Source organism: Diprion similis, chromosome 2 (assembly GCF_021155765.1).
Source record: "Diprion similis isolate iyDipSimi1 chromosome 2, iyDipSimi1.1, whole genome shotgun sequence".
NCBI classification, from domain to species: Eukaryota; Metazoa; Arthropoda; class Insecta; order Hymenoptera; family Diprionidae; genus Diprion; species Diprion similis.
Window position 1 is genome coordinate 11,932,142 of NC_060106.1, and position 14,819 is coordinate 11,946,960.

At 35.9% G+C, this 14,819-nt stretch overlaps 2 protein-coding genes across 2 annotated transcripts; both read left to right on the forward strand.

The window, feature by feature from the left end:
- The first annotated feature begins 266 nt into the window (after positions 1-266).
- Positions 267-9,717, forward strand: LOC124412009 (protein transport protein Sec24A). The gene is made up of 17 exons (XM_046891659.1): positions 267-433; positions 1,463-1,597; positions 1,758-3,214; positions 3,660-3,824; positions 4,134-4,249; positions 4,348-4,450; positions 4,559-4,685; positions 4,798-4,907; positions 5,083-5,314; positions 5,428-5,585; positions 5,700-5,925; positions 6,073-6,402; positions 6,514-6,624; positions 6,904-7,076; positions 7,183-7,518; positions 7,773-7,876; positions 8,265-9,717. Exons 2-17 carry the CDS (start codon positions 1,483-1,485, stop codon positions 8,374-8,376), a joined length of 3,975 nt encoding a protein of 1,324 aa, XP_046747615.1. The 5' UTR covers positions 267-433; positions 1,463-1,482; the 3' UTR covers positions 8,377-9,717.
- Positions 9,718-10,021: 304 nt separating this feature from the next.
- On the forward strand, positions 10,022-13,544 carry LOC124415993 (protein KRI1 homolog). The gene is made up of 9 exons (XM_046896787.1): positions 10,022-10,198; positions 10,297-10,385; positions 10,487-10,882; positions 10,966-11,282; positions 11,369-11,550; positions 11,797-12,053; positions 12,120-12,383; positions 12,500-12,657; positions 12,803-13,544. Exons 1-9 carry the CDS (start codon positions 10,087-10,089, stop codon positions 13,464-13,466), a joined length of 2,439 nt encoding a protein of 812 aa, XP_046752743.1. The 5' UTR covers positions 10,022-10,086; the 3' UTR covers positions 13,467-13,544.
- Positions 13,545-14,819: the final 1,275 nt, after the last annotated feature.

Here is a 14,819-nt window from a genome sequence, read left to right on the forward strand (position 1 = left end):
TTAAATGTTATATTGCCAAATATATTTATAAAATAAACGAAGGATAATCCTTACGAATAGCGTTTATCAAATAGGCATAAATGTTCCCTAATAATCAGTATTAATCTAGCATGATCGTTAGGTAATATTGTGACAAGTTATCTTCGGCTCTTCGGACGCTGATCGGTCGGTCGTCTCGGTCGAATGGTGGGAGCGGCCAGGAAGAGATAGATGCGAGAGTGTGCGAGATGACGTATTCTTAGTTCGATTAATTGTCACCAGCAGAAACAGCGTTGCATTCGCCTAGGCTGCCACGTAATGTTGTGTGTCGTTAATGTGTTGCTTTCATAAAATAATTATTGAAAAATCACCCTTTTCAAGTGAAATGCGTGCGTCTGTGATGTGTAAACCGTAACATCGAAGAATAATCTCAAAAACAAGAATTTTCGCAGAGGTATGTGTCGTTTGACATAGTCAGAAAAAATTGTGGAAACGCGACGTCCGCGTACCGAGGAACAATTTTGTCATTTTTCGATGACGTTTTTAACCTTAGAACGCATGGTTATCATTAATGACGGCGCGTTTTTCGCCCACACGATAGTACAGTGATATTTCCAAACATCCAACATTCCAATCGTTCCCTAAATATATTTACTCTAGGCTGGTCGAAATTTGGGGTCAAGATTGCGGAGTGACAGAACTGGCCCGAAGTTTCTGGGTATCGTGTATTGGGTCAAGGTGCTCGATTTTTTAAATCATATCTCAATGTCATGAATCACTGGAATCGTCATAGTAAACATGAAAGAAATTTTTTCGTAGCCAAAAAGAAAGGTCAATGATACTAGCTCTCTGTTCGTGATCCTCTTTGTCTCTAATTGAACGCGTATTTTTTCTTTTCTCCCGAATTATTTTTTCAGATGTTACATATTGCACGCGGTAGCTTTGTCTAGATATTTGGCTAATGATCTATAACTGTGAGGTTTGATATCCAATTATATCCATCAACGGTTCTTAGATACATTGTATTGAGCTGACGTTGAACCACATTCATTTCTCAACATCACAGTTCTAACAATGTCACTTTGTTCTTCAGTCTACAAATATATATTTGATATTAAGTAATTACAGTCTTCGTTCAACATTGTAAAAAATGCATCTATACAAGTTGAACTTCGAAGTGGGATTGTTAACAGTTGTCATGTTTCTCAGCATGGTCAATGTTGTTGTGTCTGTAACATTAGGCTCACAAGCGAAAGAAATACTGTTTCCTTCTTATTTATTTTCTATTCTTTCAAATAAGCCAGCTCATCTTAGAGATCAGTCTGTTTTAACATGTATCGTGGGGTATCACCTGAAACTGGATTGGTCTATTTGATCTGCAACGAACAAACAAATTTAACGATCAGTAAAACCATTGATACATTAACTTTCCGTCACCTAGTTATTTTACTTTATGTTGACAAAATTATAATTTTTGTTTCAGTAATATTTAAACGCCGAAGAATGTCTCAGTCAAGTGGTTATCAGTACCAGCCATACTCAAATACTCCAGGATCTTTGAAAAATAGACCTCCAATGGTTAACGGAGAACCCAACACACCGCCACGTGTACAGAATGGTATACAAACCCTTCCATTCAATCCTTGTGATAGAAGTATCAGAACCAAACACTTTGGTTAATTTCTTTTCAATTCGTTATAAGTGTAATTTCGACTGTTCGATATAAAATCTTATGAAATTAAGGATAATAATGAGTTATTGTTACTTGTTCACCATAGGTACACCATCTTCTCAGTCATCTCGTGACCCATCAAGAGAACCCTCAAGAGATCCTTCACCCACACCTAATCAATATAGATCACAGATGCCAAGGTCGTCTATGCCTCCCATTAATGGACAGCAAAGTTTGAGTAGGAACCCTGCTGCTTTACCGCCACGAATGGGTCAAATGCAGAACTATAGTCCTTCTGGAACGCCTCCGCCGCTTCAGAACAGTCCATCAAATATTGCACCCTCAGTATCCAACGTCCCTATGCTTAGGCCACCTTATTCTACCACACAACCTCTAGATCAGCTATCTAGTTCTCAGCAAATTTCCTCAAAAAGTCAAATTCTATCCCCAAATCCTACTCAAACCGTGGCAGAGCCCTCAGTTCCTCCAACTTCGAATCAAAGCTATTCATTGCCAGGTGGATATGTAAAACCTGCATTTGCTGACAATGCTCCTGATTTGAACAATCTTTCATTAACTGACAACGCAAACATCACAGCTGCATCGCAGACTGTATCTAAACCCCAAAGTTACACACAGTTAGGACCAAGCCTAAGTCATACAGGATCAACTGTTGGTCAGGTTAGTCGAACAACTCAAAATTTATCACACCATCCGCCAATTCAGAATAACAGGCCACCCATGATGAGTGACCCTCAAACATCATCAGATGTTGGAAATACAAGATATAACTCAAATAAAACTGTAGAAAGTGTGAATCAGCTGTCTTCAAGTTCATCTACACAACCAGACAGTAACCAGCCAAGTCAAACTCCTTTCTTTCAATCACCTGAGCAACCTAGAAGTTCAACACAAAATATTTTTGCACCTTCAAACACTAATTCTGCCACGAATTTGAGCTCAGCTAGTTTATCATCACAACCCATCTTCAGTAGCACGCAAAATCTGTTTAGCAGTACACAAAATGTACAAACTAACTCCCAGAATGTGCTGGGTACTGTACAAACTGCCATTCCAAGTTCCCTAAGCACTCAGTATTCTACTCAAAATTCGAGTACAACAAACTTACAGACACAGTTTGCCACGCCTGGACCTCCAGCCACTCAATACTCTCAAAACACGGTTCTGACAAACCCGCAAACCTTCTCCGGTCCTCAGACACCCTATGTGTCCTCAACGCCATCCTCGACCCAATACAATACGAATCAATATTCCAATCCACAAGCCACGCGCAGCAGTCAATCAAATTTGGCTGGACCTCCTACTGGACTTAGTCAGAGTCAAAGTTCGTATGGCAGCCTCCAAAATTTAACCAGTCAAAGGAAGTATCCTCAAAATCCTTACGGAATACAAACACAACCGGAAACAGGAAATATGGTTGGTCCCCCTCTGGCTCCACAGAACCCTGTGTTGCAACCGCCTGCTCCAGTTGGCCCAGGGCAATATCAAAGTGGTCCCATCCAAACTGCGATGCCTCTTTTGCCAGGACACCAGACTACGAATGTAAATATGAAATGTCTGAAAATCAAATTAATATAAAATACTTACTGCATTGCACATTATCATCCAATGGGTTTTTGATACGTCCATCACCTATCAGGATACATTATCGGCGATGATCAAATATCAAATTTTGCTGAGTCATGGTTGCGAGTCTTAATTTTGATGTAGTTTACTCTTAGATAAATTTCTCAAGGACCATGAGAAGCTAATTCTGACGTCACTCTATTAATGAGATAAGAAATACTTACACTATTTGCCAAGCTTTGTTTAATGTTAACTCAAGTTCATTCATTCTTATCTTTTCCCCTTTGGCAAAGAATCTTTCCATCTACTCCCAAAGATATTTTGATCTACTCCCATATTTAATAGAATAATAGGATAATTTATTGTTGCCTTTTCGCTATCTAAGGGTTTAACAAAACTTAACACTAATTTGCATTTGCAGCAAAATCAGTATGCCATGCAGCCCCATAATACTGGGCAAATGTCTAATGTTCCACTGGATAATATGGCCAAACGTTATCCAGGTTCTTACCCTGACCAAATGAATCAGTTAAATAATCAGATGGGCGGTCTCAATGTTACTCATTCTGGCTTCAATCAACTATGGGTAAGTTACTTATTGAAATCTATACCACAAAAACATGCAGGAAAACTGTTTACACTTTGTAAACACTTACTTATTTATTTAGTTATGAGTTTCATGGCAGTGCCACATCATTTAGTCGCATACAGTATGCATCTGTCAATTGCTAGGTTTCTATCACAATGTATAGTTTGTCATCATTTCAATAAATGAGGATTCCTTTTATTTTAAAGTAATGTATTTGCAATATTTAAGTTGACTGCATTAACTAAATGTAAATGCTTTAGGATTGAAATTTGATAGAAGATTTGAATGTATTTAATATTTTTCAAGGGGATGGAATGTGTTGACCTCCTACAAACGCGAAATATTTTACCAGCTGAAAGTGTCAAACCACCGAAAGTCAAATTGCAGCAGGAATTTCTTGACAGTGTAAATTGTAGTCCGGAGTAAGTTATAATTTAATAACAATCATAGTACATTTGCCAAATTATTTCCTGGATAAAATGATCTCACCAAATATTTATCATCATATTTCCTTTTGCAGTATTTTCAGATGTACGTTAACTAAAATTCCTGAAAGTAGTTCTCTACTGAAAAAGTCCAGATTACCATTGGGAGTTCTAATTCATCCGTTTAAAGATTTGAACGTAAGTTATGATTTGAATTATTGGATAAGAATCGTGTATTATGAGTTGAAAGTGTGCATAATAGTAATTTACGAATTCGTTTTCTAATATTTGTTTTTATTATTTCAGCATTTGCCAGTAATACAGTGCAGTACAATTGTACGTTGCCGTGCTTGTAGAACCTATATAAATCCATTTGTTTATTTTGTGGATTCAAAGAGATGGAAATGCAACTTATGCTACAGGGTGAATGAACGTCAGTATCAGAACAATTCCATTCATATCATATCAAATTCCAAGCATATTAGTAATTATATGCTCGTAATCTCATTTAATCTTTATTGGTAATTGAATCATTCTTATTTCAGTTCCTGAAGAATTTCAGTTTGATCCAGTTACTAAATCTTACGGCGATCCATCACGGAGACCAGAAGTAAAAACTAGTACTATCGAATTTATAGCACCTAGTGAATACATGGTAAGTAATCATTTCTTTCACCGACTTCAAGTTTTTTAAATAAATAATCATGAGTATTTTATATTCTAACAGAGATAATTTACGTTGTGAACAGTTTTTTAAAAGAACGAAAAGGAAAAAAAAATCGTAAATATTAGTATCATCCGGAAATTTAAAAAACTATTCTTCATTCTAGCTTCGTCCTCCACAACCAGCCGTTTATTTGTTCCTCCTGGACGTATCAAGACTTGCGGTAGAAAGCGGATACCTGAATGTCGTTTGTAATACGATAGATGATGAATTGACTAGATTACCTGGAGATAGTAGAACGCAAGTTGGATTCCTTGCAATTGATTCTGCTTTACATTTCTTCAGTATGCCTGATAATGTATCACAGCCACATGAGATGGTTATGTTGGATGTGGATGGTAATTTATTTTTTATACATTTTTTTCACTTGGTCTTTTGAATTCTTGTATTTCGAATATTAATATGCAATGGGTGAAAGCAAATAAGTAAAGCATAATTTGTATCATTGCAGATGTATTTTTACCCTGCCCTGATAACCTGATTGTAAATTTGAAAGAAAGAGAGGAATTGATCAGAGATCTGTTGGCACAATTACCAGTTAAATTTCAAGGAACGCATGATACGAACTGTGCTCTAGGGGCAGGCTTACAAACAGCTTTCAAACTAATGGTATTCCAATTCTAATAATGATCCCAATGTATTCCAATTCATCTGTGCCTAACAATGATGAATCTTCCCCTTCAGTCACCACGTTACACAATGTGATTTATTTTTTATGTACAGTCTCCAACTGGTGGAAGAGTGACGGTGTTTCAGACTTGTTTACCTAATTTGGGACCTGGTTCTTTGCAATCTAGAGAAGATCCAAACAACCGATCAGGCAAAGATGTACCACATTTGAATCCAGCAACTGATTTCTATAAAAGAATTGCATTAGACTGCAGTGGGCAACAAATTGCTGTCGACTTGTTTCTACTCAATAGCCAGTACAGCGATTTGGCCACATTATGTAAGCTATCTGCACAACTTTTAGTATAAAAATTAATACATGGTTATCTACCAAATTGTATCATGTAAGAGTTTGTTGCAATGGTTGTACAGGAAGGAATTAATTGTCAATTGTTCACAATTCATGAAGAAAAAATTTTATTTTCAGCTGGTATGTGTAAGTTTTCGGGTGGTTGTATGTACCACATACCTTTATTCCGAGTGAATAAACCTCAGCATACGGATATACTGGAGAGAATGCTGCGTCGTTATTTGACGCGTAAAATCGGCTTCGAAGCAGTGATGAGAATACGTTGTACACGGGGTCTTAGCATAGACACTTTTCACGGAAACTTCTTCGTACGGTCGACCGACTTACTTAGTTTGCCAAATGTTAACCCAGATGCAGGTTTTGGAATGCAAATTGCCATTGAGGAGAATCTGTCAGACGTTCAAAGTGTTTGCTTTCAGGCTGCACTTTTATATACTTCTAGCAAGGGTATGTGGCTGCATTGAAATTGGATACTGCAAATTTTTAAAAATATTGCAAGTTGTACAACTCTAGCCATCTGCATGCTATGCTAGGTGTAATTTGACACAATTATTTCAGGCGAAAGGCGGATTAGAGTACACACCTTATGTCTACCAGTTGCAGCTAATTTGAGTGATATTTTACATTCGGCTGATCAACAATGTATCATCGGACTATTGGCTAAAATGGGTATGTGTCGTTAATCAAATTTATTAATCAGCCGATTGGTAGATGTATTGATTCCATAACAGCTTATGGCATTGAAGTGAAAAATTCTTAGCTTCAAATACTCCTGAAAGTTTAATAATTTTTAAACCAAAAGTTCAAAACAAACCTGTTGATGTCTCGGCATATTCTGACATTTCGATTTTCAAGAACCTGCGAAATTCTATTTCCTATTTCATTTTCTTAAGATTATACCGAAAATACTGTTGATAAATTCAATTCATTTAATCAATTTTCCTGTAGCCGTTGACAGATCACAACAGTCTTCGTTATCCGATGCAAGGGATGCATTGATAAACGTTGCAATTGACGCTTTATCTGCCTACAAAGTATGTCAATCTGTAGCGTCAGGGAGTCTTTTAGCTCCAGGAAATTTGAAGTTACTGCCGCTTTATATTATTGCATTATTGAAATACGTAAGTAATCATCAGTTTCAGTATACTTCAATAAAATTTTTCTCAATCAATTATTTGTTTCAATAAGCTGTGTTTGTTACTTGAATCGATAAATATGTTGTTATAGATCGCATTTCGATCAGGGACCAGTACACGATTGGATGACAGAGTGTTTGCAATGTGTCAAATGAAGGCACTTCCGTTGTCTCACCTCATTCAACACGTGTATCCCGACATGTATCCAATTCACGCTCTCAATGACGAAAATGCGAAAGACGTTGACGGGAAGATATGCCCGCAACCACCACGGTTACATTTGTCTGCTGAAAAACTCGACTCACGAGGCGCGTTTGTACTTGATGCTGGTGATAAAATTCTCATCTACGTAGGAAAAAATTTACACCCATCATTCTACAGTAACGTTCTGGGAGTTCAAGCTTTTTCTTGCATACCTGAAGAAATGGTACGTCCTGTTGTTCCTACAAACTCTAATGCCATCAAAGTATTCGTGTATGACTACAATAATGAAAACCGATCAGTCAAGCTTTGGACACTGAAAAGAAAAATTTGCATTTTGTCACTTGCATGACTAGCTCAGACAGTTCTTGTATCCTGAGAATGAAATGCCGTTAGGAGAGCTTATTCTTTTAATCATACAGCAGAATTGATATTTGTACAGTTGTCTATGTGTACTTTACTCCAATGTATACTTTACAGTACCAACTGCCTGAGTTGGACACCCCTGAAAGCGATAGAGTTCGTAATTTCATATTTAGTCTTCAAGAAGAAAAACCGTACTACGCTTCCCTGCAAATAGTTAGGTAAGCTATGACTTGAAATGCTAATTTAATACTTTAATATTTTTATATTAATATTGATAGTAGGCATACTTGAAGTATATTGGTCTGAATATAAGTGAAGGTTTTTGCTCGGGATTTTTTAACAAATATGCTTTACCAACTAAACAAAAAACTTCTTTATTGACCAAATGACCTAAAATTTGATGAATAACATCATGTATCTTGAAAACAGCCTAAAGTATAAACATAATAAAAATTCGATATTGATAAGCAATTTTCTCATAAAATTCAACTTGTATTCGGTTTAGAAGAAAATATGAAATAACGTCATATAATTCAGTATCAACTTATATCCGGTCCAATACTATTCATGATTCAATAAATCTATTTGTATATCCCGTATTTTCAGAGAGGACAGTCATTTCAAGCAGATTTTCACAGAACGATTGATCGAGGATCGTATTGAGTCCGCGTTGAGCTACTATGAATTTTTACAGCACTTGAAAACCCGTATAAAGTAGCAGAGTTTAAAGGATTTTGTACAACGGAAGTCTTGGAAAGACATTAAATAGTGTGAATATTTATGTAAGAATGTAATTGTGAAACGATGAAGATTGATAATCGTGTGCGTTGACTCCGAGGACGTTTATGGATCGGCGAATGGTTATAACGATATCTAGGAGTGACTGTGATCGAAGTGTTATAGAATATAATAGACTGTACAGCACGCTAGATACAACCATTTTAATCTCACTGGTGGTTGTTCATCGTATCATTGAACGTCATCACGGATATGCCTAAATATTCATCAAATAACTATAATTCGAGGTGGATTGATATGCCATATACAAGTATGTAATGAAAAAAATAGCCTTGTTTTAATCGCAAAGTTCAAGCATTTAAGTAATAGATTATTGTAATTACTATTACATCGTGTACTATGAAACAATGATTGATAATGTTATATGTGATTACGTTGTTGTGTCTTATATTTAGTATATTCAATTTCGTTATCCCACATTTTACAGCGAGATATTTTGTATCTACGGCAATACCACTGATCACGTTTTAAGGTGTTTAATCGGGTGAACCAAAATATCACGCTATAAACTAGGTCTCTATTCTGTTTTGGGAGACACATGGACTCTATCGAAAATATTGTAAAAAAATTGCGCCAAAATGTTCAATTCTGATCCCATATACTTAGTCGTGAATGATTATTTGTTTCCAACTTATGCCCAACCTGCAGTTCGAATAAATTTTAACAGTTTCAAGATTCGTATCCACACACGCACACATATATTCCAAATTTGTACATTCAGATCATTGAAAATTTTTATTTTAATTAGTTCATATTATTTATAAAATGGAAATTTTTTTGGCAGGAGTGCATACATGGAGTATTGTACCATATACATATATACATATTATGCGATAGTTTATAAGTAGTTACAATATTGAAAGTGAGAATGAGGAATTGTTATTCCTTCTTTCAAAATATTGCCGACCACGATTGTATAATATTTATCACGCGATGTATTAAATACAAGAAATAACGAGGAGAAAACAAAATAGAAAGAACTGCTGCACAGACCATCAGGGCAGTGAAAAAAATTCGAAGCATCACTTCTTGAAATGTAGAAATAACAATGATAAATAAAACCGAATAACAATTATATACATAGTTACCTATTAAAAAAGGGACGAAGGAGTCTTGTATTGTATTAAATTCGTTACTATTGGATTTCAAAAGTTCACCTCCGCTTGTTATATTGAAATAATTACCAATTATTGTTAAATATTAGTTACTATGAATCACGTATGTACATTATTATACAATATATGGGACAAAAATATCGTAACATTTATTTGTAATCAATCGTTTACCTAAAAATTATTCAATGTATTTATAATTATATGTATGCGTAAATTGTTTCAAAATTAATCCTAGAAATAGAAAATGAATTTCTATTAGCGGAGACTCGCTGTGGAATAGTAAATAGATGTTTACGATTTTTCTGCCAATCAGTGCCTATTTTCTTTGATTTCTGCTGCAGAGTGTGTATTTACACCAGACTCCTTTGAATAGTTATATATGAGTATATCACTGATATGTATAGTTATATATCAGTGATGTATATTCTAAGCCGTGCTTGCCAGTGCTTGCCGCTTGGAACAGAATGAAAATCTGCCGTACCGTCAACACGTGAAGAGAGGCTGAGTTCGCTTTAATGAATGAGTTATTTAAAAACAACCATTCTGATTCGGATTCGGAATTAAAAATAAATTCGAGTTACGCGCAAAGTTACAACAATTGGAGACAGAAAGAGGAACTGAACAAATGTAACTATTACCTGCTAATTTAAAACGCGGTTAACCTCAAACGCTCTTAACCTCAAAATACAATTTCTACATAAATAATTTTGTGTTTAATTTTGTAGTGAAAACAAAGTATGGTGAACACATTAAAGATCTTCATACGTCGGACGAGGATTCCAGTACCTCGGAGGAGGAGGATGAAGATGGAAAGGTAATAATTGCCAATTTATTATTCAATGTATTCGTTCTCAGTATGTAGTGCTCAGTTTTTTCTTTTAGTTGTATTTTCATTGATAATAATATTTCTTCAAGGAATTGACTGAGACGTTCGAAAAAAACTTTTACAAAACCTTGGCGTGCTTAAAAAATAAAGACCCTCGAATTTACGATGAAAAAGTTACTTTCTTCGATGACGTCGAACAGGACGAGGAGAACTCCAAAGCGATGATTAAAGAGAAAGCTAAAGACAAGCCCCTGTTCTTGAGAGACTATGAACGCAAAGTTATGCTCGAACGAGATGGTAAATTTAGCGACAGCGAAGATGAAGAAGCTCTCCAGCAAGAGAATAATCAACCTTCAGCTCCCACCTATGTGGAAGAGCAGCGCAAGCTGAAGGAAAGCTTTAAAAAGATCTTGGAGGAGGATGAAGATGATGAGAAAGCTGATCTACTAAAGCCAAAAGCAAAATCTAACGAAGATGAAAAAAAGGTTTTTTTCTCTTTTAGAATATGGAATTATCAATCAACATTCAACAGGTAGTGTCATTGTGTTAATTTTTTTGTCTTATTTAGGAGGAAGAAGCTTACAAGGAATGGCTGAAGGGTCAGCATAAGGAAATCGATGGGGAGGATAAGAAAGAATTAAAACCTTTGCGAGATTTTTGGACTGACCCAAAACTAGATCAAAATGAGAAATTTCTTAGAGACTATATTCTGAATAAGAAATTTTTGGATCAAGATTCTAATGATTTCAACTCGGAGTACGATTTGATGGTTCATGATAGTGATGAGAATTTGAGTGAAGATGAGAAGAACATTGAAACGCAAGAAGAATTTGAGCACAAATATAATTTTCGATTCGAAGAGCCTGATCAAGAATTCATAAAGAGGTGAAAATTGCTCACATTTCGAATTTTAGATGTCATCAAAAAGTTGGTAACATTGATAATGACATTCAATTACATTCTACTTTTAGATATCCTCGAACCCTTGAGAATTCAATGAGACGTAAAGATACACGGCGTGCTGAAAAGAGGGTCGAATTAAAAAGGAGAAAAGAGGAAGAAGCTATTCGAAAGCGCGAAGAATTAAAACAATTGAAGGCTCTCAAACGAAAGGAGATTGAAGAAAAGATCGAGAAATTAAAAGAAATTACTGGTAGGTGATGATTGTTTAGAGTTGTTATAAAATTTGAACCTCAAAAACTCATTTCGAAATAATAATACCACTAAAAAATTATACATCAACATAATTTGTACCTAATTTTATACTTTGTCGATAAACTTGGGAGAGTCCTACCTAACTTTTGAAAGTGCAAGTTTGCAATACACTGGTATTCAAATTATTTTCATAAAAATCTTACTTTCATGGTTGAAAAACAAACAATAATTTTACTGTTCCTAGGTAACGACGATATAAACTTCAATGAAGTTGATTTGGATGGGGATTTCGACCCAGCCGAGCATGATCGTAAGATGCAGGCTATGTTTAATGACGAATTTTATGCTGGACCTGAAGGCGATCTGAAACCGGAATTTCCAGACATTGATCAAGAACTAGATATCGAAACAACGTGGGATAAGTATGATCCGAAACAGGAGGAAGTAATACCGGAAACCGAGTATAGTGACGGACCGCACTGCGACGACCCAGATTTCAATGTAATCCATTGCCTCTTATTTAGTGGTTTTAGATTAGATAGATGTGAATATAACATGCCATTTCAGATGGATGCCGATTATGATCCAACGAAGACACTACAGGAAGAATTGATCGATTCTTCTCGAAAAAAGAAGAGACGAAGACGTAATAAATTGGCGGTGGCAGTTTCTAAGGAGAAGCCTATTTTTGATCCAACTGCGAATCCATCATATCAAGCGTATTTAGATCAATATTACGCTTTGGATTATGAAGATATGATCGGTGACCAGCCTTGCAGATTTAAATACAGAAACGTTGTCGCGAATGATTATGGGCTAACAATAGACGAAGTGAGTTGTTTTGAACAATTAAATTTTAGTATTGCTTGAGCTATTTGCTTTAACCGAATCAATCCTGAAAACTAGGAAAACCAAGTATCACGTAATAATGCTGGAATTTTTTGCAGATCATTATGGCTGATGATAAAGAATTGAACAAATGGTGTTCGCTGAAAAGAGCGCTTCAACACAGACCTGAATATCTCGAGTTGAATGACGTTACATCTTACCAACAAAAAGCTCGTAATGAAGCGTTAAAGAAGAAAATATTCAAAAGCATATATGGGTATGCATTCTTTTTGAATTTTTATTCATAGGATAACAGAATCTTAGTCCATTATAAATGCTCCTTTTTAATAATCTCGTATACTTGGTCCATTCACTGATATTCGTGTATACAGTTTGTGTAAATAATAAGTATAACATTACAGGCCGAAAGAAACAGTTGAAGGTACGGAGCCAAACCCTGGTACCGGTAATCAGCAAAATCAAGAGGCACATAAGAAGAAACGGAAAAGAAATAAGCGCAAGAATGTTGCTACAACTGAAAGTGATCCTGCTAATGGAAACAAAATATCCATTGAAAGGTCTGAGTCTCATCCTCCAAAACATGATGTTGACGAATTCAAAGTTACAAGTAAATTGAAGGAAGATGTCACGAAGAAGAAGAAAAAAAGGAAAATCACAGAAAACGGACAAAGTTTCATAACCGAAAATGCAGACGAATCGCAGACACAGGTAAGACAGACGGAAATTGAATGCAATGGGTCGGAAAAGAAGAAAGCTAAAAAAGGTAAGCTAGTCGAAAACAAAAAAGATAAAATCAATGTTCACAAAGAACCGAGTAGTCAGATTTCTGAAAAGATCAATTCTGCGAATGATTCCGTAAAACAAAACGTGAATCCTAAACGTAAACAGAAACAAAAGGGTAAAACTTCGAAGGACGATAAGAAAGGTAAAAATAAAATGACACATAACAAAGTAATAAAAAATAAGAAGGATGTGGTAACAGATTTGAGTGCAGAGAGATTGAAGGCTTATGGAATCAATCCGAAGAAGTTTAAAAATAAGTTGAAGTATGGGAATAAAAATTAATGTTCCACATTCAATATGCGTTTAGCAACAAATGTACATAAATCATTGTTATTACAATCAAAATTTTTATGAATCGATGTTTTTTTTATAAGTTATTCCTTATTGCTTATTTTATCTTCTTAAACCCGTTCGTTGAAAACGTGGTATAAAATATCCAATGAAAAACTCTATCCTTTCTCCGATAGAATTAAGTAACGCAAATCAGGTGGACATAAAAAAAAATTATTTGAAAAAATTTTGTTATGTTAACTTCTTGAAATCAACTTTCAAGGCTACAACAGATTAACGATAAGCCTTGACAAGTTTGAAAACTTTGATACCTTTGATTTTGCGTATGGTTTTACTACGTGCTTCTCTAGGTATGAATATCGATTTTTCAAATTTAATTTGCAGAATGTCATACAGAGTAAATTGCCATTCATGAAAAACGTTTATGGAGTACGCGAAGTTTCAGCAAGCAAGGTTTTCCAAGCTATGATTATATGTAATTTTAATATCGAAAGCCGAGGCAATATAACACGATTTGTCAATCCACGACACGTACTTGGGTCCGTTTCTCAAATGGATTTACCAAACCTCAATTTAGCCTGGGAACACGGTATGGCCAACCGGCGAACCGTTAAATTGTCGTTTTTTGGAAATGCAGTAATGGACTCGAGCAAGTAGAAGAAAACATTAAGAATTCACCCTTCCGAATGGCCGCGCTGCAATGCCGTAAAACAAGCCCCACCGAGTCGGGGACTTATCGTTGGCAGTCAAACATGGGGGCATAGCGGAGTTGGGGAAACCAAGGGGCGGGTAGCTTCACGGGGACAGTTACAAAATGATAAACGACGTTTGCGGATTATTTCGAACGTACTCCAAACATTTGTGTTTGCTTCTCTACAATCTACGCGTAATCCGTGCCTGATGTTCTACCGACAGATTTCTCCTGCTCGTCGAAGGGTGATTTCCACCCCCTTCGAGTCTATGTGGTACGAGTATAATACAATATGTGCGCTATAGCCTAGGAGATATGAGGATCCTCCTTGCTCTAGAAAATCTGAATCTTGAGGGAAACGTTTCGGGCAATTGTGACAATGTGATAATTAGAAATAGTTTCCAAGATTTTGTCGAAAGAACCTTCCAAAGTAATTGTATACACCCGTTTTGTGATGTCTTCGTAAAGCATGTTTCACTTTGGAAAAGGCAACATACATGGGTTTGGAAAACGCGGCAAACGTGGAACATGTGTTACTGTCTAGTATTTCGACACCGTTTTTATCAACATGCAGTACAATATTTCTGATCATCTTTTCATGCAATCGAATGGTTATGGTAGTTGCCACAGACGTCGTTGTGCCAACGATACGG